This window comes from Plecotus auritus, assembly GCF_963455305.1.
Source record: "Plecotus auritus genome assembly, chromosome: 9".
In the NCBI taxonomy this organism is placed as follows: domain Eukaryota; kingdom Metazoa; phylum Chordata; class Mammalia; order Chiroptera; family Vespertilionidae; genus Plecotus; species Plecotus auritus.
In genome coordinates this window covers 45,519,874-45,547,096 of record NC_137783.1, presented here as the reverse complement: position 1 = coordinate 45,547,096, position 27,223 = coordinate 45,519,874, and the positions used below count along the sequence as shown (strand labels likewise).

Sequence of the window (27,223 nt, the reverse complement as noted above, 5' to 3'; positions counted from 1 at the left end):
CACAACTCACCCTGTCTACTGACTTCTTGACTTTCATTCCCACCTGCAACGATGCTGGTGCTTATTCCTCTGCGTCCCCACTGGACGACACAGAAGCTCCCGGAGGTCAGGGGCCACATCTCCAGCACTGTCCCCCCAGTGTCGGCACATAGCAGGGGCACAGTGATGTTTGTGGAGTGAATGAATGCATAACCCCCTCCTCCACCTGTGCAAATTTCAATATAGTCCCTCAGAAAGGTGGCAGGGAAGGGGTGGGCGCAAATGAATGAGGTCTGAAGGCCATTCTGAAACTATTCCAGTTTCCAGAAGCAGCCAGAGCCAGGCAGTAGAGACCTCTGTGGGGGAATACTGGAGCCCCACTCCCCATTCTAACCCTGTTTCTCTACGAAAATGTTCTCAAGGACAACAGCAGGCATGTCCTGCGAGGCTGTGGGTCAGAAGCGAGGCAGAAATGAAGTGGATCAAATGCTCCCAACTCCTGAGGAGAAACACACGATGTGCACGAAGGGATGTCTCCCGGCTGGGGGCAGGTGAGAGGAACTGCGTTTTTAGCTACCTGAGTCCACTGGGAGGGGTCATGCATAATGCAAAACAGTGTTTAAAAGCACACCCTGTTGCTGGAGTTTGTAAAGCAACCGGAGGCATGTATGGTCCCCCACACTCCCTGCCTCCCTCCCCAACCTTCCAGAGGCAGGATGCAGAACACAGATAATCCACTTGCTTCTAAGGAGAAAAAGGTCTGAGAACAACTGAACGGAAAATTCCAACCATCCCAATAACCCCACTGGTGCAGACGGGCAAACAGGACAGACTGGGGCTGGCTCAGCTGTAGATAAGACTGGGGTGGGGGGAGGGGAGGGGAGGAGGCACAGGCAAGATCAGGAGAGGAAAAGTTAACTAAGTGGAGAAAATGCAAAAAACATGTTGGGGGCAGGAGGTGGGCACGGATAGGATGGCATCAAAGCGAACAAGTGTGCTGCTCGCTTCCCGTGGCTTCCCTGAGCCCGAGGAAGGACAGGAGACCGCCCAGCAGCCAGGCACGGGGAATGAAGCTGCCACAGCCTTTAATTTGAAACTCAGAGAGGCTCCCACACCAAGGCTGACTCCTGGGGCCTCTGCCTTGGGATTTTTTTTGGTGTGATTTGCATTACAACCATTTATTTGCATCTCAACTGTCACACAGAATAAATGGGTTGTTGGTTTCAGCTCACCCTGTCCCTTCCTTCCCGGGCTTCTGTGAGTTTTCTATAGCTGAGCAAATAAGAAGAAATTACTCCCGCAGACTTGACAATGAGGATGGAGTCCTTGGGAGATAGAAAGGGCCTCTTTCAAGCCCTTTGTCGCCTGGAATGGCCCGGCAGAGCCTGGGATGCAGCGGGGAACCGAGTAGAATCTTCGCAGTGGAGAGAATGGCAGGCATCTGGTCTTTGTGGATTAGATCAGCATCCTTATTAGGAATGATGGCTACAAAGTGCTGCCTGGAAGGTTCAACTGCTTCCTCCTTCCCTTTCTGTTTGCCATCAGCACCCTCTACTGCCCCAAAGTGGACATTTGGGGTCACCTTCCTACACAAACGTGGCAGGACTTGGGCTTTAGCACAACAGCCCTGAGTGATGGCCAGTCTGGGTCATGCTTTAACCCCACTATACTGAAGTGCCTCCCCAGTGCCGGGCACTGGTCTACACTGGTGAGCAAAAGCAGACCTGCCCCTGCCCGTGGCTCATTCCATCTAATCGGAGACAGGTGTTAGCTCCGCACACTAATAATGCAAGATCACAGTCATGGGGAGCGCAAGGGGGAACGACATGGCTCCACAGGATCGGTGACAAAGGGACCTCTCCTCTCCACATGCTCCCCTTCTTCCTCCAAGTTTGCTTAATGAACACATTTTCCTGCCACACTTAGCACATCCAGAGTCACCTTCAACTCAGACACAAATCCCAACAGACATTCTCTCATCAGAAAGGAGACTGGGAGAAATGACAATTAGAAAGTCTCTTACAAAAGTTGCCTGAGTTCTCTTTGAGTTTTCAGTGGCCTCTGTCTTTTCTGTTCCTGTTGGCAACGTGGCTGAACACTTCAGCCTGGGACCCGGGGCCTGACCCTCAGCGCTGGGGCTGGGCCTTGGGCGCAGTGCCCTGGGGTGTTGGCGAGTGGAGACATCAGAGATGAAGAGAGCAGGCAGCTTAGAAAGCAGTTTGCCCCTCCCTCTTATTTATCAAGCAGCCCAGGACCACATGGCGGGGGCGGGGGGCAGGCGGGGGGGGGGGCAGCGGGTGCAGCTCTATTGGGAGCTGGAGGACCAGATACCCTTAGGGTGGGACAGTCTGGGCCTTGGGGCTGCGGCTCCTCCGGGATTGTTCTCTTCCTGCACCTCACTGTACCCTGGAGAAGTGGAACCCTGTGGGGAGGAGGCGAGTCCACAGCTGTCAGAGACGCTGGCCAACTCCCTGGGGAAAACAGGGGAACGGTCTCTAGCTGTGCTGGATCCCCTGTCTACAGCAGGCGTGCTGGTGCCTGTGCCTGGGTGGGGAGCCGTCACTAGAGGCAGGCTGTACCCAGACACCCCTAAAATTCTTGTAGATGCCTCAGAAAGGGCTTCCAGCAAAGAGAGCCTGAGATAAAACCCAAGCGGTCAGGGTGACCCTGGAACCCCCATTTCCACCCCCACCCCTGACCAGTCACGGTGAGCCTGGGGGGTTCGGGACCTGCTGGTGGTGATGCTCACTGAACCCCGCTGGTTAGCACCTGTGTGTGGCAGGTACTGCACTAGGTCCTATGCATGAATCATGGGGTCTCCTCCCCTCCATATCCTTGTTTTGGTATCCCCTGTGGCAGACACAGATTGATGGCTGCTTCCCCACATTGCACAGCCTTCTGGCAGCGAGGTGGGGCATGTAGCCAGTTCTGGGGGATGGGCCCACTCTGGAACGAAGCATAGAGGAGCCGGTGCTTAACCCCCCAGCTGTCCCTTCCCTGCTGTAGGGACCAACGGAACTGCAGTGTGCACCTGAGTATGTCGTTTTTACACAGACGAGTGAAGCAAGGCTTAGAAAGGGCCAATGACTCACCCAAGGTCACAGAACTAGCAAATGGCTAGGCGGGACTTGAACACAGCCTCCATCTGATTCCAGAGATTGGGCCATGAACACTACACAAGCTGCCTCCCCTCTGAGTTGCCTCTAAGATTAAACCCAAATTCCTTGACTGGCATTTAAGGTGTGTCCCAGCCCACCTTCCCACCCGCTACACAAACCCTGCATCAGTCACATGATTCGCCACCTGTTCCCTCCATCCACTTGCAGGCTTCTCCCTCTGGGCCTCTCTGTGGGCCGCTGCCCGCCCCGCCAGCCCTCCTGCGCTTCGGTTCACTATCTGATTTACGCCCCAAGGCTCAGCCCTCGTCCACCTCTTGTCAGAGAGCCTTTCCTGACTCCCGGCCCCTACGTCCCCTTCCTCGCCGAGCTCAAGCCCTTGCTGGTGCCTCCCTGGGCCTGGGCCCACACGCCGGTACCAGCCTCTGCTCTCCTGGGCTGTTGCTATACCTGCTTATATCCACTTTCTAAACTTTCTGCATTTCTGTATATGTTTTATTCTATTTATTTATATTTCTAAATTCTCACCCAAGGACACATTTTTATTGATTCTAGAGAAAGAGGAAGGGAGAGGGAGAGAGAGGGAAAGAAACATCAATGCAAGAGAGAAATATTGATCAGTTGCTTTCTGTACACGTCTGGACCTGGGATCAAACCTGCAACCTGGGTATGTGGCCTGACTGGGAATCAAACCCTCAACCCTTCAGTGCATGGGACAATGCTCCAACCAACTGAGCCACAGCGGCCAAAGCTTGTATACGTTTTAAAAGGTTCATACCACCTTTGTGTCAACACACTTGGGTCATTGCGAAAGGACCCTGGGGTTATACTTCTGAATTCCCTCAAGGAGCCAAATATAGATCCTTGTAAACAGTAGGTGCTTAATACATACTTTAGTGATCAGACAGATGGGTCTGAAATGACTTAGCAGGAGATGGAGGCATGTGCATCCATGTGCGTGCGTGCACACACACACTCAGGAACTGATCTGCCCCTGTGGCTCTGAGTCCTAGCAGGGGACCATGTCTAGTTGAGAGAAGCTGGCAGGAGAGGAGAGGGATGTGGGAGGTAGGGCTTCGGGGGGAAGGAGGGAGGGGCAGGCAGGCATGCTGGGCGGTTTCAGAGCAGTCAGAGTGCAGAGGGGCAGGAGGAGCGAGGAGAGAGCTGGGCCTGGACAAGGCCAGTGCAGGAGCCCCGAGTGAGGAGTCATTGCAGGAAGGACCTCGGGCTGGGAAACCTAATGGAATTCCTGAGCTGAGTGGGCTGGGGGAGCAGCGGTAATAAATATAAGTCCTGTTGACAATTGTGGCTGTGACAGGCAGGGGAGAGGGGCCATGAGGAGGGGTTGAGGAGGAGGCAGGCTGAGAGGACCCATCCACAAAGAAGCCTGCCTCATCCAGGCCTGGCCCGTGGCCCGTGACACAGGGCCTGCTAAGGCTCATGGGGCTGCAGCCTCGCCCCAGAGCCTCCTCCCTCCTGTCCCTCTCGACCTCTTCCTCACTTGAGGCCCAAGTCCCTTCTTTTTAAGACTGGCCTCAGCCAGGTGGGTCCTTGGGCAAGGGGTTACAGGCATCCAGAGCCCTCTGGGGTCTCCTATGGCCTGGACCTCCTTGAAAGCACTTACACTCCTCCCATGGAAAAGGAGGGGTCATGATTACACTGAAAGCAGGAGTAAGACGTTCTTCCAAGGTCATCAGTTATACAAGAGCCTCTACCTTTCAAAATGTCTGTTTTTTGATGCATGTTTTATAGTGCACATACTGTATTAGTGGAACAATCATGTATATAGCTTCTAAATAAATAACTACATACTGGGGGTGTATACTCAAACTTTTTTTGCGGGGGTAGGAAGGAGTCGAAAAGTTAGAGACTACTGATTCTTGCAGCCTTATTTATCCTCAGAACACAGCAGGGGAGTGGCTGTAGCACAGAGATGCCAGGTGCCTCTCCCAGGCAGGGTGGTGGGTCTAGATGGGCCATAGTTCCAGGGGCTCACCTCGTCCTTGTCCACCACCTGGATGAAGAGGGGGAGGGCAAAGCCGACCTGCGCCAGCTCAGTGATGGCCACGCTGTACTCGGAGCTGTTGAACTCTGGGGCGTTGTCATTGATATCAATAACCAGGATGTTAAAGGTCGTAGTGACTGTGGCGTCGGAGGGGGTGCGGTCATCATTCAGCTCTGTGCCCTGCAGAGAGTGGACAAACACTTCAGGATGAAGGCAGCCATGATCACAATAACAGCTACCATTTCCCAGGGCTTTCTCAATGCTGGACACAGCGCTCTATGTGAATTATCCCATCTCATCCTCTCCACAGCCCCAGGAGGAAGAGCCTATCATTAGCATTCCCATTGTACTGATCCCCATTTACCAATGAGAAAACTGAGGCTCAGAGAGGTTAAGTAACTTGTACAAAGACACAGAGCCACTGTAGGTGTCAAATTCAAGCAGTAGGATTCTGGAACCAAGGGAACGAGGTGGGGTGGAGAGGATAAGATAGACTTGGGGGCTCATCAAGGGCCAAAGGGACAGTATGCAATTTGGCAGATGATGAAACTGAGGCCAAGAATTTTTGTGCTAGCATGTCATGTAATCAAGACTTAATTCAGCATCTGCTATGGTCTGAACACTGTGCTAGGCACTGTGAGGGTGTGGATCAGACTCAGGAGTAGATGGAATCAGATACCTTGGTGTCCAGTCTCTAGACAAGAGCCCCCAAGCCCCAGAAACCTTCCCAGCCCCACCCCAACCTCTGAGCCAGAGTCTCTGGGCAAGACGCCTGTGATGAGGCATGTTTCACCAGCTCCCAAGGGATCTGGATTCACAGGGCAGTTTGGGACCTCACCCTAACATCTATAATAATGAAAGCGTAATATGCTAATCGACCAAACGGCTGTCCGGCCGTCCTTCCAGATGAAGCCGGGGCTACAGCCATGGGATTGAGGCAGCCGCCGCGGCTGCAAGGGAGAGATCGAGGCAGCTGCTGTGGCTGCAAAGGCCTACTCTTGCACGAATTTCGTGCATTGGGCCTCTAGTCTTCTATAAAGATGGACAATGGAGCTCAGGTCCCGCAGTGAGTTGGTAGCTGCAACGGGACTAGGAAGCAGCTCTCCCACTGGAGCTGCTGCTCCACACGAAGGAAGGCTGGGAAGGGCCCACGGGCTTGGTGCTGGTGGTGGAAAGGCTGTGTTGGCCCACACCTGCCTATCAGGTGGAGAGGAAGGAGCCAGTGGTGAGAGGGGGCTCCTTACCCTATCACTGCCCCAGGCCCTCTCAAGGTCACGGAGAGCAGTTAGGAGCCAGGCTGGGCTGCAATGTCCTCCCCATACCAACGGAAGGGCCTTCTTCCCAGAGCTCTCTCCTCGGGTTTAGTGCCACCTCCTCTCCTCAATCGAAGGCTGGGGCTAGGAAGGACCCCTGTGGTCGAGGCAGGATCCATGCCCTAAATGGGTTTCCCAGGGAATGGCTCAGCAAGTCATTGATTTTAATTAAAACTGGCTATGAGAGGCAGGTGGCTACAGGGGCTGGAGGGGGACGGGGTGGGGCTGGTGCTCCGCCACACCTTCCGGGGTGGGGACCACTGCAGCTGCCACCCCTCCCTGCTGCACAGCTGTTTCCTAACAAGGCAACAGCCCCAGGGAAGCCCTGAGAATTAGAAATGGGACAAAACCCAGAAATGGGGTAAACGTAAGAATCTGAGGTGGCTGCAGCAGAGAACTTGGAGTTATGGATAACAGTATGGACCACAATATGAGCACCTACTATGTTCCCAGCAAGGCCCCTGACATAGCCTACACCTGATACTCATTGGCATGAGCCCTGGGAATCAGCACCGGGTGAGAGAGCAGAAGCAATGTGCTTCCTGGGTGCCAACACCTTGGACACTGCTGGAGGCTGGCACCACGGCGTGGGCATCCCCTCTACCCAGATGGAGGTTTCCGGGTTCTCACCTTCACCGTCAGGATGAAGCCGTGGCTGTACAGGGGGTTCTCCCGGTCCAGCAGACCATTCAGGGTCAGTGCTCCACTGATGTAGTCCAGGGCAAAGATGCTGTTGGTATTCCCTGCAAGGAGAGAAACATTCTGGTTGTGACTGGGGCCCAGGACAGGCGGACCTGGGACTGGGACCACAGCTCCTCTTGGGTGTTAAGGATGAGTCAGTCCCTTAAAATGGAGGCTGGATTAAAGAGGATGGAAAGAGCTCTGGAGTGCACAGGAGGACACGGGAGAGCACGGGAGTACATGAGAGGACATAGGAGTGCACGGGAGGACACGGGGATGCACGGCCACAGGCAGTAGCCACTGTGCTTCCGTGGCTTCCTGGGTGCTAGTGTGATCTTCCCGCCCAGCCTAAAAGCCCCCTGGAGACAAGGCCTTTTCTCCCTCAAGGTCCCTGGCCCGTGCTGACACGCAGCAGCAAGCATGCCCCTGAAGAGTGGCTGCTCCCAGCCCACCTGGGCCCCTGCATTTGCCCTTGAACACTTCCCAGCAGGCTGTGTTCACTTGTCTACCTGGGAAAATCCCAATTCCTCTCTCCTCTCTTCCTCACTAACCAGTGTGTTGGTTCACCCACATACTCACCCACTCACTGCCATTCATTCACATAGCACTCCCCTGGGCAAGGGGCACATGGCCAGGCCCTGTGCTTGGCGCTGTGGGGGGCCAGGGATTCTGACTCTAAAGCACTTGCAGCCTGGCAAGGGAGCTTTGACACCCGTAAGAATCAGCATCTCTGATTTCGTAGCAGAGGGAGGCTGTTCACACAAGGGAAGGCTCAAAGAAGGAAAGCTTCATGGAAGGGGTAGCATTGGTTCCCTACACCACTGTCCAGCTGAATGACCTTGGGCAACTTATCTAACCCCTCTGTGTCTTGGTTTCTTTATCTGTGAAATGGGGATAACAATGGGTCTACCTCATAGGGTTATGAGAATTAAATGAATGTGAAAAAAAATACATATATATCCTATATAATAAAAGGGTAATATGCAAACAGACTGAACAGCAGAACAACTGAACAACCAATCTAAGTGTAACATGCTAATGATATGCTAAGGCCGCTCAACCGCTATGATGTGCACTGACCACCAGGGGGCAGATGCTCCGACCAGTAGGTTAGCTTGCTGCTGTGGTCCTGTCCATCGGGACTGAGCAAGATGGGCCGGACACGCCCTGGAGCCCTCCCATGATCCCTCCCTGGTCTGATTGATTGTGCACTGGTGGGGTCCTTCAGCCTGGCCTGCACCCTCTTGCAATCTGGGACCCCTCGGGGGATGTCGGAGAGCCGGATTCAGCCCGATCAAGCAGGCCACTCCCCTTGGGAGGGTGCCAGATGCAGGGCTCATGGCTGGCAAGCACTGTTGTGGCAGTGTGAGCCTCTCCTGAATGGGACTGATTGGTCAAAAGTCCGCGGCAGGCACAGTGGGGCCGGGAGGAGCGGGAGCGGCAGGTAGAAGCTACAGGCGGCCATTGGACTGCGGGTTTTGGCCTGATCCCTGCAGGCCACCCAGGGGGATGCCACCCATGCATGAATTCATGCACTGGAACTCTAGTGTGTGTGTGTGTGTGTGTGTGTGTGTGTGTGTGTGTGTATGCTTGGAACAGCTTGTGGCACAAAATGAGCACTCAGTAAGTGCGGTTTGAGCTGGGCCCTGGAGGACAGGCAGAACTGGGGAAGGGGGTGGGTAGATACTGATTCCACAAGAGGGAACTGATACCAGGCCTTCAACACATACAGGTGGATACAAGGGTCACCCATGGAAGCTGCCATATCTTCCTATTCCTCCCTTTGCCCAGCTGTAAAGGGATTGTACACAGTGGGAGATCATGTTATCCCTGGAATGAAATAGGGAAAAGGCAGAGGGGAGATAATTTCCTCTCTAACTTCAGGCTTTAGGACAGAGGCTGTTCTTGGCTAACCATATGCTGGTTAGCTTTCACCTGTTTGGTGGCTAGAGACCTGCTCACCCCCGCGCCCCTCCTCCCCCACCCCCGCTGCAGAGGTTGGCCCAACAGGGGAGAGGCTGCTGATGCCTGCAGAGCCCATTCAGGTCTCATGTCACTCTCAGACTGTGGGCTTTGGGGCCTCTGATGTGGGGCCAGGCCTGGGAGGGGACATCACTCCAGCCTCCCCCTTGTCTAAAGCTTCCTCCTGTGGCCATGGAGAGACCTGGGTACCTTCCTATTGTGTTTGTGGAGTAAGGAGGACAGGGCTGCAAGGAGGCTTGTACATGCATGAACACAAGAAGTTTTTTTAGCTGGGAATTCTGCTGCTGGGGAAACAAGGGGTACATGCTTTCATCTGCTCATCATCAGCTAATCCACTCAACAAGCGATTATCAAGCTCTTACAATGTACCAGGGACACAGTCTAGTGGGGGATGCTGCCCTCAACCAAGCATTCACATTACAAGGTGATCAGTACTGAGGAGGTGAAGCACAGACATCGAAGGGGCCTTTGGGGTTGGCTCCTCTGAGCCCCTAAATGCCAAGCTGAAGGGCTGCCCAGAGGCAAGGCCTCAGAGCCTTCTGCTGCCCAGCCCCCCTCCAGGCATGAGCACCCCCACTCCAGCTCCTACTTCCAGCATCCCATTATTCCAGATTTGCATATAAATTTATTCTTCCCAATAAAAGAACCTATCAAATGTTTAACTGAATGCGATTCCATTTTTACCTTTGCAAGATTTTCCCTATAAATTATCCACATACCAGAAGGCCCTTGCCGAACAATGTGCTTGGTTCTCAGTTTGGACAATAGGGTTGCCTACCTTGGTCCTCTCAACTGGGACGCCCCCCGCCCCGCAGCCCAACACCTTCCCCCCACTGATGGCCACACTACCCATCCCAAACCCAGAGTCTGTCCCAGGACATAAAACATCCCCTCCTCCCCCTCCTCTGACCTAGGCACCTTCTCCAACAAACCTGAAGGCAAATATCCCCCAGGGGGTACTCATTCAAACTTGAGGACCCTCCCCCAACACACACACACACACACACACACACACACACACACACACACATGTCCTGTTCACACATCTCTGTGTGAAGCTCACCCCCCAACCTCCTGCTAAGTAAGAATCATTTGCAGGACCAACAGCCAGAAAGGGTTACACCCAGGGAGTTGACAAGGCCACCTGAATGAGGCACAGGCTCTAATGGTCCTACTGTCACCATGGCAACATCAGCACCCACTGGGATGCTGGCTGGGGTAGGGGCAGGAGGCGAGCCCTGCTCCCCACACAGGGAGGGCCAAGAGCAGGTCTCATTCAAAGACTGATTAGCTCACTCCTTCATTTTAATTCATACTCAGCACCTACTGTGTGCAAGGAGCTGGAGAATCAGTACAGGAAAGCAGGCAAGGTTCATGCCTCCAGCCTCATGGTCAACATCAACGTTCATGATGTAATCACACTATTGAATGTATAAGTACTTGCTGAGCTAAGGCCCCTGAAGAAAAGCAGCACAGAGTGGAGTAGAGCGGTGGTTAAGATTATGCCCTCTGGAGGCAGACCGAATGGGTTCAGATCACAGCTCTGCTACTTGCTAGCTAGGGACCTTGGTCAAGTTACCTAACATATCTGGGCCTCAGTTTCCTGGTCTGTAAAATGGGGGTAGCAATAGTTACTAATATTTAATGTGTTGCTGTGAAGATTAAATGAGTTCGTACTGTGCCTGGCACATAGGGAGCTTTCAACATGTGGTCACCTCCTCCACCCCACCCTCACCTCCACCCCAGAAGCCTGTGCCTAGAGCTGTCTGCTCAGTGGGAGCACCGAGTCAACCCCATCTTCTTGCCAGGACAGCCTCACAACCAAGGGTCCATGTGCCCAAGTTGGCAGCCCTGAGGCCAAGGCCAAGTACAAAACCTTCAGACCTATATAGGGCATCGCACCCAGGGCTCTGGCCTCTGCTGCCTGCGTCACTCACCCCTCGGTGGGGGGGGGTCGCCACTTCCTTGCTCCCTTTCCTTATCACCACCTCTTACTATCCTCTCTTCCCTGGGGGCTGTGAGCTTGGCAGCCACCCACACAAGTTTCTCTGTTATTCTAGAAGCTGATACCACCATGGCAGCCCTCTGGTCTCCCGACATTCTTATCCAGGTCCCATGGGAACTGGGGGTGTTGGGGGAGGCGCACCAGGCACGCCTTTCACCTGTTCGGCCCCCATTGCTGAGCAGAAGGGCAGCTGCTTCCCTTGGATCGACAGGTGCTGTCCTAGGTGTGTGTGGATATACCTAGTAGGGGAGGGGCTCTGGGGTGGAAGGGGCTGCACCTTGAGTGCCCCAAAGGCTTCTGGGAACTGGCGACTTAAGGCCGACACACAGGGAAGAAGCAGGTCATTACAACCCTGCTGGTTCTCTTGGGGGCAGCCACCGCCGCTAGAAGCTTTATGCATCAAGCCCTCTTCAGATGTGCAGGAAAGAGGGTGTGAATCAAGTTTGCAAAAGCATGAAAAGCAGCCGGGGGTGGGGGTCAGCCTGCTTTCTCTCACGGATGAAAACACAGTAGCTAGGTCAGACTGTAGATATGAGGGCCGGTGAGGAACAGAAGTGGGGACAGTGAGTGCAAGTGCTACTGCCCAGTTTGATGTAAAAGCAAGTTTGGTGGAGTGGCAGCTAGAGGGCGCAGCAGAGTCAAGCAAAGGGCTTCTGTGAGGCATGGATAGCTGGTCAAAGGCAGAGGGGAGGAAGTGGGAGGAGGATCCTGGATGGGGGTATAGGTGGGTAGATGGTCAGACTTGGGGAGCAGGGAGGCCGCTCTCTCTTTGAACCCTGGGGGGCTCACCCTCCCACCTCCTGGTCCCTTTGAGGCTGGCAGGTGCTCCCCTTCCCCAGGCTCCCCTCTCCCTGGCCCATGCCAAATCTCATCAGTTCTACATCTTGTCCTCTTGTTATCTCGCCCGCAGCATCTTGACCCACAGCCGAGCTGGGTCTCTGCGAGAAGCAGGTTAGTGAGTGGCTGGTGGTGCGTGTGGGAACACAGGCTGATGACTTTCAATTGCTTTGTCTGCTCCGCTGGGCTGACAGTGACCGCTCTCTCTGCCCTCAGAGTTAGAGAGAAATCAAGGGCTCCCACCTCAGTCCTTCCCGTTCTTATCATCTACTGCCAATGCCGCCGGCCTCAGGAAGCCAATCCCGGAAACTGTGCCAGTTCCCAATGCTCCCAGCCCAGCACTGGGCTGGGACCCTCAGCACGGCCCGGTGCTCTGGGGCTTGCCTGGTTCTCATGCCCAGGTGCCAGTGACAGCTCTGCCACTTCTGAGGAGAAGGGCTGGGGGCTCACGCATCTCTCCCTGTGGCAGCCATCACAGTGCTCGTTACACATTTGTTGGATGGCCTGAAGCTCGCTCCCCTTAGACAGCGGTTAGGAAGGGCAATGAGCACATGCTGGGTGGGGCATCCTTTGGGCCTGGCCTTGTGCTGGGGCTGTGGGGACACAAAAGAAGTGCTTAGAAAGACCTCAGGATCTAGCTGGGCTTCTGGGCCAAGCCATTATCCACTCAAATGCAAGTCCCTGAAGGAAGGCAGGAGGCTGGATGAGATGGCCTGGGGGACCCTGATCCCTCACCTGGCCCTCCCCAGGTCCAGAGTCAGGGACCTCCCACCCCCGCAGGGAAGTGAGCAGAACTGGGATTTGCACCCCCTTCCCTTGGGTGGTCTCTCTATTAGTCATGGACGCTGCCTGGAGTCTACGTACCTGTCACATCAACACCCAAGCGAAGACCACCACCCGTGCTCAAACTCACGAATTAAACATAGACCCAGGTGCCAATGACAGCTCTGCCACTTCTGAGCTGGGAGACCCCCTGCAAACCTCTAACCCCCTGAGCCACATTCCTCCTCTGTAAAGTGTGGGTAACAGCCCTACCTCCCCGGGCTGTGTGTGGATTAGGTGTGGTCCGTTTGCAGCGCACCTGCCGGGGTGCCTGACAGAGGTGGCGCATGTTCTGTTCACTGCTTCTTTCCCTGCTCTGCCTGCTTTGTGAGTAGAACAATCAGATAGGTTAGTCCAATGGTCGGCAAACTGCAGCTCGCGAGTGGCAGTTTGCCGCTCTGTTGACTAATGAGTGCTGACCACTGGGTTAGTCCCCATTGTGGCCTGTGTCATCCAGAATGAGCTGTGAGGGGCTCCCCCTCAATAGCCAACATGTATGGCACCTGGTGAGGTGTTTTGCATGCATGTTTTTCACTTTTCACAAAACTCCCATGAGATGGGTCCTGTTATCCCCATTTTCCAGATGAGGAAACTAAGGCACAGAGAATGACTGGCACTGGGTCCTCCCGGCAGTGAGGGGTGGAGCAAGGACTTCAGCTCAGCTCTCACCAAATTGAAGAGTTCGCATCCTACCAGAGGCCCCGGGATGTTCCTTTCCCTGCTGCCGGGGGTGGGGAGGGGTGGGGGGGGGGCACGAAACAGCTGTGTGCGCAGCCTAAGCTGCGATCAATGTCCAGCGGAGCCATGTAATTGTGTCGGGCAGAGAACTGTATCACCGTATAATGAAAATTGGGAGCCCGTCTTGAGACATGGGCTTTGGAAGAGATCTTATGAATTAAAAATTGTCACTTAGCTGCCTGCTGACAAAAGGGGCCGGCATCCTGGGCTGGGCTGCATTCAACGGCTTTGTGACCAACATATGGCAACCAGCGGTGTGGGTTACCTCGGCTTTCAATGGGGGAGACACAAGGTCTCAGGCTGTGTCTCCCCCTCCACTGTTGGACCCTTGAGGTGGGGGGAGGTTAGGCCCACCCCCTCCCCTAAGCTTCTCCTGGAGCCACCTGGAGCCTTCTCCCTGCAGGTCTTTGCTGGGGGCCTCATCTGCATTCAGGTCTCAGCTCAAGTATCATCTCCACAGAGGAGCCCTCCTAGCCACCCCACCGTGCCACGGTCACCCCGATTCGCTACTCCATTGTTGTTTTATTTCTTTCAAAGCACTTTAGGGTCTGAACCTCTCTTCTCATGTTCATGAGTTTGCTCATTGTCCTCTCCCACCACTGGAATGTAAACCCAGGAGGCCGGGGACTGGCTCCCCCAAGTAGGTACTCAACAAATGGTTTTTGAACGACTGGACTGAAGCAGGGGCGTCTGGGCGATTCTGCGGCGGGGGTAAAAGGCCGTGGGGCAGACGGTACCGGGGGATTTATGATGTCACACTGCACCAGGGCCATGAGGAGGGGTCAGCCAGTTAGCAACTCCAGTTGGGCTGTGACACCTCCCGATACAGGACGATGTTGGTGCGAGCTGCGCGCAGCCCAGTTGTTAATTACAGTCATTACTGTCCGGTCAGGGAAAGACAACCTTCGAGGCCCTCAAGTAGGTGGAAATTGCAGCCGCTTGTCTTGCAGGCGTTCACAGGACGCCGGTTTTCATCAAACTCACTTAAACCAACAAATGATCACCTCTCCTAATAAGACCACAAACTGGACTCTGATTAATTTGCTAATAACAGGCTCCAATTTATGAAACATTAACCTGAGTAGCCGAGGATAGTAAAGCCTATTATGTGAGGGTTGCTAAGGGTCAAGCTGTGCCCGCTCACAGCAGTGCCTGGCTCCCTGAAGGTGGGGAGCCTCAGGGCGGCCCCTGGTCCTCCGAGGACACTGCAGTAGGGCTCAGCGAGGCATCACCGGGGGCTGTGGCTCAGGTCGGAATCTCCCCCACATCCCAAAAAACCTTTGCAACTGGGGGAATTTCTCCAAAGGGAAAATCATGGATATGCCCACAAATGTAGCTACAAGCATCTCACCACAGTGCCGATTAATAAGGAAATAGGGAACAAGCTAAGCGTCCAACACTAGGGGATTAGTTAAATAAGTTATAATATGAGATGTGGTCAGCCACTGGAAATAATGCTGCAGAAGAGAAGTTTGTGGCTTGAAAAGACAAATGCTTAAGACATTCTTTAAAGGAGTCACAAAATACCAGAGTTCTATAAGACAATTTTTTTGTTGTTGTTGTTGAAAAATAACAGGGCCGGGCAAAAGTTGTTCGTATGGAAAATAAAACAAAAATTAATAAATAATAATACCAGAATAAACTGTGTCGTGGACTCACAACTGTAAACTTACTTTTGCCCACCCTGTGTAAGCACAGAACTACTAGTAGGAGTGAAATATTGAGACTCTGTTATAAAGACGGTCTTTGAGGGTAGATCCTAGGACAGGGCTCCCACCCTCAGCACTACCGACCCTGGGCTGCAGAGCTCTCTGTGGGAGCCTGCTCTGTGCACTGTGGGATGTTTAGCAGCATCCCTAACCTCTAGCCAGATGCCAGAAACACCCCTTTACCCAGCTGTGACAGCCAAAAACCTCCACACATTGCCCAAATGTTCCCGGGCGGGGGGGGGGGGGGGGGGAGGGAGGGATGGGACAAAATCACTCCTGGTTGAGAACAATTGTTCTAGAATAATTTCAACTTTTCCCTTTTGACTTTATTGATTACTTCTGCTAAAAATAAATACAAGCCCTAACCGGTTTGGCTCAGTGGATAGAGCGTCGGCCTGCGGACTCAGGGGTCCCAGGTTTGATTCCGGTCAAGGGCATGTACCTTGGTTGTGGGCACATCCCCAGTGGGGGGTGTGCAGGAGGCAGCTGATCGATGTTTCTCTCTCGTCGATGTTTCTAACTCTCTATCCCTCTCCCTTCCTCTCTGTAAAAAAAATCAATAAAATATATTTAAAAAATAAAATAAAAATAAATACAAGTTCCTTTAAAGAATAATCCCCACAGTTCTAGAACTAGTCGGTGGTGATGGCTGTACAACCATGTGACTTTACCTAATGCCACTGAATTGTACATTTTAAACGGTAAATTTTGTTGTGTAAATTTTACCACAAAGAAATTCCCAAGGTTTGATGTCCCGTGCCTCTGTTTTCTAAGTTGGAGCTAGATGCAGGCTGATTGGGAAATGAAGTCGCTGTAGTGAGTAATGCTTCCTCTAACTGGGCTATCACCATCACTAACAACAATGTGCTGAACTTGGTTTCCCAAGGACAGGGACCTTTCCTGCCTCGTCACTGCCACATCAGCCAGCATAAAGGAAGGCATTTGCTTGAAGGAGTTTGCAAGGAGCTGGAGAGGCTGAGCAGCGTGAGATGAGGTCTCTGCTCCCAAGCGGCATCCAGTCTAATGAGGAAAGAGGACCCGTGCCAAAAAGGTGCCCAGCCTTGCTGAGGGCAGCTCATGGTGGGGTGGGGAGGCTGGTGTAGGAGGGCTCCTTCAGCTGGGCCTTGGGGGGCAGGGTGTGGGTGAGTAAGGAGACGGAGAGGGCAGTCCTGTCGGGAGGACTAGTATGAACAAAAGGACGGAGGGGGGATGATGGCTTCCTAGGTGCGGAGCCAAAAGGAGGAACAGAGTTCCCAGGAAGTGGTGTCAGGAGTGACTGATGCCAGGAGTGACTGATGCCAGGAGGCGGGAGCCTCGAATGGCAGGAAAGCAGTTTGGGATGTTGTCCGAGCAGTGAGGAGTCTCTGGAGGCAGGAAGGCCTGTGGAGATGAGGGCAGGGATTGGGTGATGGTAGTGGGAAAAGGGGCGACTCCAGGGCCACTGCCGGTGGGCCCACTGTGTGCCGGGCCAGGTGCTAAGCACTTCACACGCATTAGTCAGTTACTCTTCATGGTAATGCCATGCAGAGCATCCTCACCAGCATCCTTATTATTCCATTATTGTTATTCTCATCTTACAGGTGAGAAAACGGAGGCACAGAGAGACTAAGGGACTTGCCTGAAGTCACACTGCTGGTAAGTGGCAGAACCAGGACTCAAGGCCAGGCTGACTGGCTCCAGAGCCTGTAAGCTTAGTCCACACGCCAGGCTGCTCCCAAGAGTCGGAGAAGACGCGTGTTTCTGCCTGCTGGCAGAGTGCTTTGCAAGTTTTTTCATATTCATGAGATCACTGCATTCTCAAAGTGCTCTGTGAGGCCAGCATGGTACCCCATTTATCGGATGAGGAAACGGAGGCTCAGTCGGGGAAATGACACATCCAAGGACATGTGGTTATTTAGTGGCCAGGCTGGGATTGGAACTTGGGTCTTTCAGGCCTCAATGTCCCTCCTGGCTGCCACGGTCTCTCCTGTGTGGAGCTGGTGCTCTCTAGGCTCCGGGGGCTGGAGACTGGCCAGGAGAGGAACAAGGTGAGGAGAAGAAAAGCAGAGGGCTGTGGAGCCCTAGGGACCCACTGGCTCACCTGCCTGGAGCATGGTTACCTCCAGGGCCTGGGGCAGGTGGGCTCAGAACACCCAGGCCCAGCCTCAACGGGGGCCCCTCCTGGGGCTAAGGGTGGGAGCTGAGGTGCGCCATACTCCCTAGAGGGCTGCCTGTTCTGCCCGCTGCTGGGCCTGGCCCACATAACTCACCTGAGGCTTGGCACTTAAGAGAGTGTCAGGGCTCTGGGAGATTGATGGGCTCCGATAAAGCCATCTCAATCCTCGAATAAGAAGTGTTTGATATTTGATGATCTGAAAGGCCTTGTCCTAGAGAGAGAGTGCGAGGTGGGGAGGAGGAGGGGAGACACTTAAGAAAACAAAGAGGACAGTGATCAGATGCCCAAGGAGAAGGAAGCGCAAAGTGGGGGTATGCTCTGCCTGTCATCTTGGAGGGGTGTCACCCTTCCTCCAGCACCTCTGTGCTGATCCAGCAGTGGGGCATGGCAAAGACAAGCCCGAGGGATGGGCTTCTTGGGGAGTGGGGCACCAGCAACCATTACCACAAACTGGGCCTCTCTGTACCAGGCATAGCTATGCCTGGGGGGCATGAGTAAAGCCCCCAGGGAGCCCACCATCTGTAGGGGTGACTGGTCACCCACAGGGAAAGGACAAAGGACATGTGTAAAGAAGACGACTGAAGAACTCATAAGCACCAACAAAAAGTTAGGAGACTGGATTCACACTTGTGAGCTTGTGGGCCTCTCTGAACCTCAGTTTCCTCATTATGGCCGAGAATACCTGTCCTGCTCCCTGGGCTATTTTGATGTTCAATGAAATAAGAGATCTGAAAATGCTTTACAAACTGTAAAGTGCTGAGCCCTGACTGGTATGTGTCAAGGATGGTGAACCGGGTGCTGAGCTAAGCAGTGCCTGGCCCTGGACAATGTTAGACAGAAAAGACTGTGGTGAAGTGGAGCAGAGTGGGGTGAGATGCCAGTTGTGGGAAGAGGCTTGTTAGCCCTGAACCTTCCCTTTCAATCCTATTTCCCAGAGTCCAACTGTTCCTGTAAACGCCACCTTTTCAGTCCCCTGTCTTGCCATCATCATGATCCTGAGGGAGAAATGTGGGCATCGGAGAGCCCCAAGTTCAAATCCCAGCTTCACGGCTTTAGGCAAGTGGCCCCACCTCGCTGAGCCTCAGTTTCCTTGCCTCCCAAATAGGGATGATGATAATAATAGGAGTTGCCTCCTGTGTTGTCGGAAGGGTTCAGCAAGGCAATGAGCACATGATTGGCATAGAGCAGTGCTCCCTGACTCCAAGTCCTCCCCACCTCCCGGCCACTTTCCCTCCTGGAGTGCCGATCCCCACAGTCCCTCAGTGCCCGCCCCTCCAGCCCCAAGTGCTGCAAGTTCCAGAGTGAATGACTTTCAAATCTGTGAAGGAGAGCCCATCACACACACCTTGAGCTGGGTAATTTATGAATCAAATTGTGCTCCGTCAGGGCTCCGCAGCCCAGAAATAGATGTGGTCGGACGAGGTTCAGGGAGCCAGCCTCAGACACAGTTATCTTCATAGAAACTGGCCACCAGCGAGCAGCACTGGCCCAGATGACTGACCTTGAAGGCCTCCCTGAGGGCTGCAAAGCCCGCCTCAGCCCGGCCCCTGCTCCTGGAGAGAGGACAGAGATCTGCCTGGGGATCAGGAAGACAGCCCGGCAAGTTACTTAACCTCTCTGGGCCTCACAGTCCTCCCCTGTTTAAAAAGAGGGGGCTTTTCTCGGGCAGCGGATTTTTAAATGTCTTTGTTTTAGTAGAAAATCGGCTTATCAGAAAAAATCTTGCACAAAACCCCAGTATATAAAACAGCCAAAATCAGAGCTAGCTGCCCTGGCTGAAGCAGAGGAGGAGGGGGCTGGAGTCCACACACTCAGCATCCCCCTCACCCCTAGATGGGGCCCTGAGGGATGGAATTGGGGACTTGGGGCTTCAGGGAACCTGAAAGTCCCCATGGACTCTTCCGCTTTGGATTCTATGGTGGTCTACGAGCACTCAGCCAAGGATGCACAGGGCCTGGCATCATGCCGTCTAGGCCACACCCTGGGACCAAGAAACACAGACCGGGCAGGAGAAGTTCCTGAGGTTCAGCGAGTCAACACGTCTTCATCTGGATCGGATCTCTTTGACAGAGGCAGATGTTGTAGGGGCCAGAACCAGGGCTAAAAGTCTCAGCATCACTCCCACCCGCTGTGTGACTGTGGGCGAGTTTCCTGCCCTCTCTGAGCTTTAATTTCCTCAGTTGTGAAAAGGGAGGGATGGTATTTATAGAGCGAGCTGATGTGAAGATGAAAGCAGGTAATGCACCTTCTTAGTACCACATAGTAGGTGCTCAATAAATACTAGCTACTATTAATTCTTTTGGAAAAGGAGGGAAACTCAGTACTCAACACATACTATGCTGGTTAATCCTTTCAGTAACCTCATTGGTGAGTCAGCTAAAGTGAGGCAAAAGAATCTGAAGTTACACGGCTGGCAAGCGGTTGAGCTGAGATTTGAACCCACAGCCTTTGATGTCAAAGCCGGTGTTCTTTCTCCCACTCCTCCCTAGAAACATTGCTTCTTGACGGCCCCACCAGGAAGGTCCCAGAGAGTGCCATGCCCAGTTTCCTGATGTTGGAGGGTTTTCTGACATCTGGTCAGTGACTCATAGTGTAACATCAAAGCAGATGTTTCTGATCAGGAAATGACTGAGGGAAAAAACTACAGATTTAAGAACAAAACCCAATGGACAACACGGAAAACATTAACAAATCTTGTGTTCTACTGAAAATGAGTCAGAATCATCACGTTCACAAGAAAAGATGGCAAATATGTCCTATGGGGCAGGAGTCCCCAAACTGAAAAGAGGAAGGTTAGGGGTCCCAGAACTCTGATGCATGGGGTATGGAAAAGGCCAACTTAAAAAAAAAGTTCCATGGGCAAACAAATTGGGGAAACACGGAACTGGTGTCTTAACTGCAGGACTTGTCAGAGCCTTTAATACGCTTATGTGTGTTGTGATTTGCACCAAGACGAGGATGCTGTGACACAGCGTCTCTCCAACATATCTGGCACAGAACCCTTTTGGCAAAGTCTCTCTCAAAGGATGGTGGGAGAAAACTGAGGGTGTAAGAAGGGCTCCTTCCACAGTTACCCTTCAATGGGGTCTCTGAGCATGCAAATTAGATGTGCCTGGTGCCAGAGATAGAAAATGGAAGGATGCTTAGGGCTCAGGAGGCTCAAACTTCTTCCCCTCCTGGAGAACTGAGGGTCAAGGATGGGGACGTGGCCAGCATCACACAGAGAGTTAGAGGCAGAGCCGGCACCAGACAGGTCAGCCTCAAGTCTGGGTGCTCGTCTGAGCCACAGTCAGATGTGGATCCCAGACCAGTGGTGGGTCTCCTGGCAACTTCGGGGACCGCATTTAAGCTAGTATTTCACTATGGGAAATGCCACGCATACACCGATGAGGAGACAAGAGTGCCACGAAGTACCGGTACCCAGAGTCAACAACCATCAACATTTTGCCAGTATTTTCTTTGAAACTCACCCCCCCCCCAACTTTTTTCTGGAGATGTTAGAGCAAATTCCAGTTCATTCCTAAGTACAGTCTACATCTCTTCTAAGGATTTCTGAGATGCCTCACATATGCCATCATCACACTAAACAAAACGAACGATTCCCTAATATCACCTAAACTCCACAGACCCTGTTCAAGTCGGGGACCCCATTTCGAAGCCATGTTAGGGTTACAGGCTTTAGCGCTTTCTACTCAGTCCTCAGAGACCAAGCATCTGAGATCACTGAAAATGAAGGGAAAAGTGCCTTTAACAATATCTGTACTTTCATTTCTTATACAAGGATGAAAAGGAGAGCAGAAAAGATCAGAAGCAAATACGGTGAAAAGTCAACAAATGCTATTGGGAGGGTGAGCACATGGGGAATGTTATATCAGTTTCTGTACTTTTCTAAATAGTTAATATTTCATATTTGCCAGTGATCCTTGCCCTGCTTTTCTGATGAAGGCCAGGCGTCCTGGACAGGTGGTGTGTGCGTGCGTGTGTGTGTGTGTGTGCGTGCACGTGTATTTGAGCGCGCGTGTGTGTGTGTGTGGGGGGGAGGTATGGATGTATATGTATGTGTGGGGTGTGGCATGGATGCCCATTTCATCCTGGCAGCCCAGCCTCCAGAATGTCCCCATCCTCCCAGCTCGAGCGTTAGTCCCATGACATCCCTAGGTCCTGGCCCAGCGCCCCAAAGCAAGTGGGTGTTGAGAATGCGTGATGAGTGAGCCCAGCAGGGAGGGCAGGGAGGGGTGTCCCGAGACGTCCCTGTCCCCTTGGCGCCCGCAGGCAGGAACTTCTGCTTAACCAGCGAGAAGCAGGAGAAGGAGAGGCGTCCTTGACTTCTTGGCCTGGGAGGAGGATCAGCAGCCCAAATCTTTTAAAGCCCTAACTACTTTCTCTGAAACGGAGAGGCCACAGGTCAGCGTCCAGGGTCCTTCCCACGGGGCCACCTCTGATGCGTGGTCTGGGGCACTTCTCCATTGCAGGGCTGGCCAGGCCTACAGACCCTGCTCCCTTGGTAGGAGGGCAGTTTCTCTGGGAAACTCCTCCGCATAGCCAAATGGGTGGGCACCCTATGGCACCCCACCCCATGCTCTGTTAATAGATACTTCTGGAAGGGGAGCAAAGAATCCCACTGGAGACAGTGGGCATCTTTTGGGGGTGTTTTGCAAGCTTGAGACTCTCAGCATGCATGGGAAAGAGGTCTCAGCATCCATAGGAAAGAGGAAGCGAGCCCTTTGTTTGTGGCAAAGCTCTTGGCACTGCCCCCAAGTAGAGCCTCAGAGCCCACCACCACCTCTGTGGAAACCAGAACAGAGGGCAGTCTTTGATCTCCAGCCCCACCCACCTCTGCCTAGATGTGCCCACTCTCCCTCCCAGCACGAAGCCCCAAGCACTGCCAGCTGTGGCAGCCCGAGCCTGCGGCTCCCCCTTTGGAATATGACTTATGGCTTTAATTACCCAGGGCCGGGTGTGAGCCTCAGGAAGGAGCCGCCCCACAGGGCTCCGTTCCTGTTGACAAGGGCTGCCAAGTTGGCGAGGGCGGTCCTGTACGCTGCCACGCTGTCCCCTGCTCTCTGGGCGGTGACCAGGCCCTCCCTTCACTTCTGGGGTGCCCGCAGCCTGCCCCCTGCTCCTGAGGGTTGGGGGAGCAGGACTGTGGATATAGTGGGGGTGTGCTGAGAGCAACTCTGAGGCCAGCTCGAGACACAGCTTTACCTGAGCGTCCTGGGAAAGAGGACCTGGGGCAGGGCCGAGAGGCCAGGGCAATAGGGGACTCAGACCAACAACCAACCCCCTAAAGGAGAAGGGTGGGTGGTGAGGAAGAGCTGTGAGCAGCTGGCAGACAGATGGACAGAGCCTGAGAGGGTGAGCGTGATAAGATCCTGGATTCTCTCTCGCCTGCTTACCAGTGGCCTTCCTGCTGGCCCCCTGCCTCTCCTCTTGCCCTCTCTCCAGCCCACTCTCCACCCAGCAGATCTTTCTGGGAGCTTTTAAAAGCCTGATGCAAATCAAAGTGGCTCCTTTATTAACGTCTTCCCAGTGCAAATGGAAGAATCCCAACTCCTCGTCCTGGTCTGTTAGACCTCAATGACCAGCCCCTGTCCAGCTCTCTGAACTCACTGCCTACACCTAATCCTCTGCTCCCTCCCACATTCTAGCCTCATCGAACCGTTTTCTAATTTCCTGTTTCTTTTTGCCTCAGGGCCTTTGCACATGCTGTTTCCTCTGCCTGGAACTTTCTCCAAAGCTTCACATGGCTGCTCAGGCCCCTCTCAAATGTGGCCATATCACAGAGGCCTTCTCCAACCACCCCAGCTCATTCGCCATCACACACACACACACACACACACACACACACACACTTATTTTCTTGCAAGCCCTTGTCACTCTTCCTCACTAACTATAAATTCCGTGAGGGCAACAACTTTATCTGTCTTGCTCATGGCTATACCACCAGGAGCTGGTACATGAGAGGTGCCTAAAGAATATTTATAAATTATCGAATTAGCTCAAACTCTGTGTGTTACACAGAGGGACAAGGAGAGCCCCCCAAACTGCCCAGCGAGTGAGAGGCAGAGTAATAGACTAGAAGAGATTATCCTGGCCTCCAAGACTAGCGTCCTCACCCCCCACCACGCCCTGCCAACTCCCACTCCCTCCCCTCAACCACAAAAGCTCCCTTGGGAGACAGGCTCCAAGGATTGCCATGGGGGACTTTGAGGCGCCCCTACTAGTGACAGACCTTGACAGCTTCCTGCACCTGAGGAAGCTTCCGGGCAGATGGGGTGGGGAGGACAATGATGGGGGGGGGGGGGAACTGCAGCACAGCAGCCAAAGGGCTGGCCTGAGAGACAGGGACCTCCCTCACTGCTTCGGGTCTCAGCTTCCTCATCTATGACCTGGGAGGTTTGAACTGGACAGTATCTGGGTCCCTGCAGCCTGTGACAGGGGAGCTCCAGGAAACTGGGCCCCCAGTGGAGAAAGATGAAGATGAAGGGGCAAGGGGGAAGGAGGTGTGATGATACCCATTCTGCCCCTCCCGCCCTGGCCAGGACCGCCATGGGTTCCCGCCCAGGCCTGCGTTATCAATCTCCCTCCACCAGGAGAACTCCCCTAAATGAAATGCCTGTTGGCGTGGGGCCTGTGATATAACAAGTCACTCGCTTTGCCTGGGATGAAAGATGATAAGGAGAGTTCCCAGGACAGAGGTGATCTCCATAAATCTGCCAGAGTGCGCTGGGGATTACTTTGTGGGATTAATTATCTGTCCTTCAAACAAAGACCTGACCTCAGCAACTGAATGTCCCCAACCTGCGAGGGAGGGGCGGTGGGAGGCGGGCCGGGGCTGGGAAGGGGGAGGTGGGCCACAAGTGGGCATTGTAAGATACCAGCCAGCACTTCACTGCTCCAATAAGACCCTTCATGGCTCCCTCCTGCCCAACACATCACATTGGCCTACCTTCTAACACTCTGCAACTTGACCCTTCTTGACCCCTCCAACCACCAGGCCTCCCATCTGTTTCTCATGCCAACCCAGGGCACCCCCTCATATCCTCTCCTAGTTACACTTCTACTGCCCAGACTTGGGTGGGGGGAGTGTCCAGATATGGATGGAAAAGGTCACGTGTAGTGGACAGAATAAAGACAGGACCAGGAGCCAGTTTAGCATCTACCACGTAACCATCCATGTGAACTTGAGTTTCTTGAGCTCTCTAAGCCTCAGTTTGCCCGTCTATAAAGAGAGAACAGCATAGGCAGGGTCTGTACGTGACAGAGTTGTCATGGCAACCAGGGAGGCAGGGTGGCCCCGTGGAATACACATGGACTTCAGACTCACACAGATCTGCCACTTCCTGGCCTAGCATAACCCTCCTGTTACATAACCTTAGTGAGTCTGTTTCCTCATCTGTGAAATGTGGATGCTGACAGCGCTTGTTGTAAGCATAAGATGCCACTTCCGGAGAAGGCCCTGCATGACATCCGAGGGTGGGGGTCCACTACATCCTAATTACGGCTGCACGAGAAGTGGGGTCCTGGTGGCTTCCTGTCTTCTGCTCTCACCTTGGGCCAGTCCCTTCTCCCCGCTGAGCCCACACTGTGCCAGGCAGAAGGCACCGCTCTCGGAGCCAGAGAAAATCAGTGCTAATCACAGGAGGGCTGCCCAGAGCCAGGCTCCACGCCAGCCAAGCCCCAACTAGCTCTTCGAGTCACAGGGCCGTGGAGGAAAGGTGGCTGGTGTGGGCTTAGGTTCCGGGGAAAATGAGTGGGGGAGGATTTCATGGTAAAAATGTGGACGTTAGGTGGTCACCTCTGGGTGGAGGTGGTGGGGTGTGACCGAAAGGTCCTGGATATGGGATGTGGGTGGCTCTGTGCCACCCAGGAGCTGGGCAATCCCGGGCAGGCCACACCCGTCGGCCTCCATGTTCTGTCGGGCAATGGGAAGGCCGCCCCTCCCTGCAGTCATTCTGCTGATGGATAACAGGCGAAGGGCCTGGCAGCTGCTCAGGCCACATGAGCCCCTGTGGAAAGGATGGCTTCTTTCTGGGTTCTGGGGTGACGTGGTTGGGCCCGCACAGGCTTTCAAGGTTTAGCGACTTACATCTCAGGACCTGCAGACGTGTGGGTTCCAGGGGACTCAGTGATCACCATGATGGGGAGGGAGAGAATGAGGCAAAGGAGGCAGATGCTTGCGAACTCCTGAGCCACCCAGGCGGCCAAGGCCCAGAGGTGACACGGTCCTGGGCACGGGGTGGGGGATGGCAGGACAGAGAGAAAATGGAACCTGAGCTGGTTGGGAACACGAACCTCCCCATAAGAAACAGAATGGGGTGACCAACCTGCTCCTGTCAGCTAAGCAGATTATGCAAGTTGGGAGGTCAGGGAGGGCTGAAGGAGGCGGCGAGTGGGAAGACGAGGTTTGGAGAAAGGGAGTGGGTAGAAAGAGAGACGAAAGGAAGGAAGGAAGATGAGGTAAGCAGGATGATGCAGGCTCCTCCCTGCTCTTCCCAAGTGCCCCTCTTAAGACGGGTACAATGAAAAGCAGCCTCGTCCCCTAGGCGATGTCAAGGAACCCGGGAACAGCAGCAGTTTACTGAGCACTTACAAAAGCCAGGCATTGTGCGAAGCACTGCCCCCTCTTTGAAGCAGGTGTTTTTACCTCTGTTTACAGAAGTGATCTGTCAAGGTCTCACAGGCAGCTGAACTTGAAGCCAGGATTAAACTCAGACAGCTCCCTCAGCACGCCAATGCAGGCGGGAGTCATTTCCCAAGGGGCACCTAGCAGGTCATCTTGTCCTGGGGATGGCAGAGCCCATCACTCCAGGTTGAGTCAATGTAGCCACAGGGCCCATGACTCCTAACTCTTTGGCCAGAGGCTGAGGGAGGTGCTCTGACTTCTGGAGAAGACGAGAAAGAAACAGCAGGGATTTCCTGGGATTGGAGTGGGTGCAGTATTTAGGTAAAAGGGGGTTTGCTTTTTCAGATCTCTTGGGTCCACCTCTACCCCTTTGAACCATATTCACTTCACTGGACTTCAGATTTGATCTCCGAAACTGAGGCCCAAACTATCTGGGTCCAAATCCTGGCTCCAACGTTTACAAGCTGAGTAGCCTTGGGCAAGCTACTTAACCTCTCTGAGCTCAGTTTCTTCATCTGCAAAGTGGGACAATGATAATAGTGCCTTCCTCACTGGGGTGCTGTGAGGAGTAATGAGCTGCTTAAAGCAGTGCCAAGCACGTGGCAATTACCCAATAAATGGTGGCAAAGTGTTATTACAGTTGGGTTTTCCTTTTTATACCCCCACCTTACCTCCTCTCTTCTCCCAAAGAAGTATCAACTCCAGTGCTTTGCTAAATGCCCCGGTGCATGCATGTATTGTTATTAAATGCCTTCAGTTGCTATTGATTATTTTTTACTCACAGACATGGTGTCATGGTTTTCCATTCTATTTCTTCTGTCACTCAGTACTAGGTTTAGGTTTTAAAGATTGATCTATTTTGCTGTATATACATCTATTAAGTTGAATAATATGGAATTGCTGACATTTGATCATTTTTGACCTACAAAAATGATGATATCATGTGACTTAGCCTAATAGTATGTGGCTTCTAACTGATACGGTGTATTCTTTTTCTTTCAAGCTCTGTGTTTTTATTTTATTTTTTAATTTATCTTTGTTGTTGAAAGTATTATAGATGTCCCTTTCCCCACCCCCCTCCACTGACCCCTTCAACCTGCTCCTGCCCCCTCCGTAGGCCTTCCCCACACTATTGTCTGTCCATGGGCTATGCATACATGCATGTAAGTTCTTTGGGTAATCTCTTCCCACACTCCCCCTTCCCTCTGAAATACATCAGTCCGTTGCATGGCTCATTGTCCCTGGATCTATTTT

General features: G+C 53.3%; 1 protein-coding gene across 1 annotated transcript in view; it reads right to left on the bottom strand.

Annotated features, from left to right (window-relative positions):
- LOC308257819 (cadherin-23-like) overlaps window positions 1–27,223 on the bottom strand; it is a gene marked incomplete at its 3' end in the record, with an annotated part of 323,284 nt that overhangs the window by 102,924 nt on the left and 193,137 nt on the right. Inside the window, exons 10-12 of the mRNA XM_080687874.1 lie at window positions 7,044–7,156; window positions 5,040–5,280; window positions 2,385–2,401 (exon numbers count right to left, since the gene is read on the bottom strand). Of these exons, the coding sequence (XP_080544000.1) occupies window positions 2,385–2,401; window positions 5,040–5,280; window positions 7,044–7,156 (371 nt within the window). The remainder of the gene's footprint in view (window positions 1–2,384; window positions 2,402–5,039; window positions 5,281–7,043; window positions 7,157–27,223) is intronic.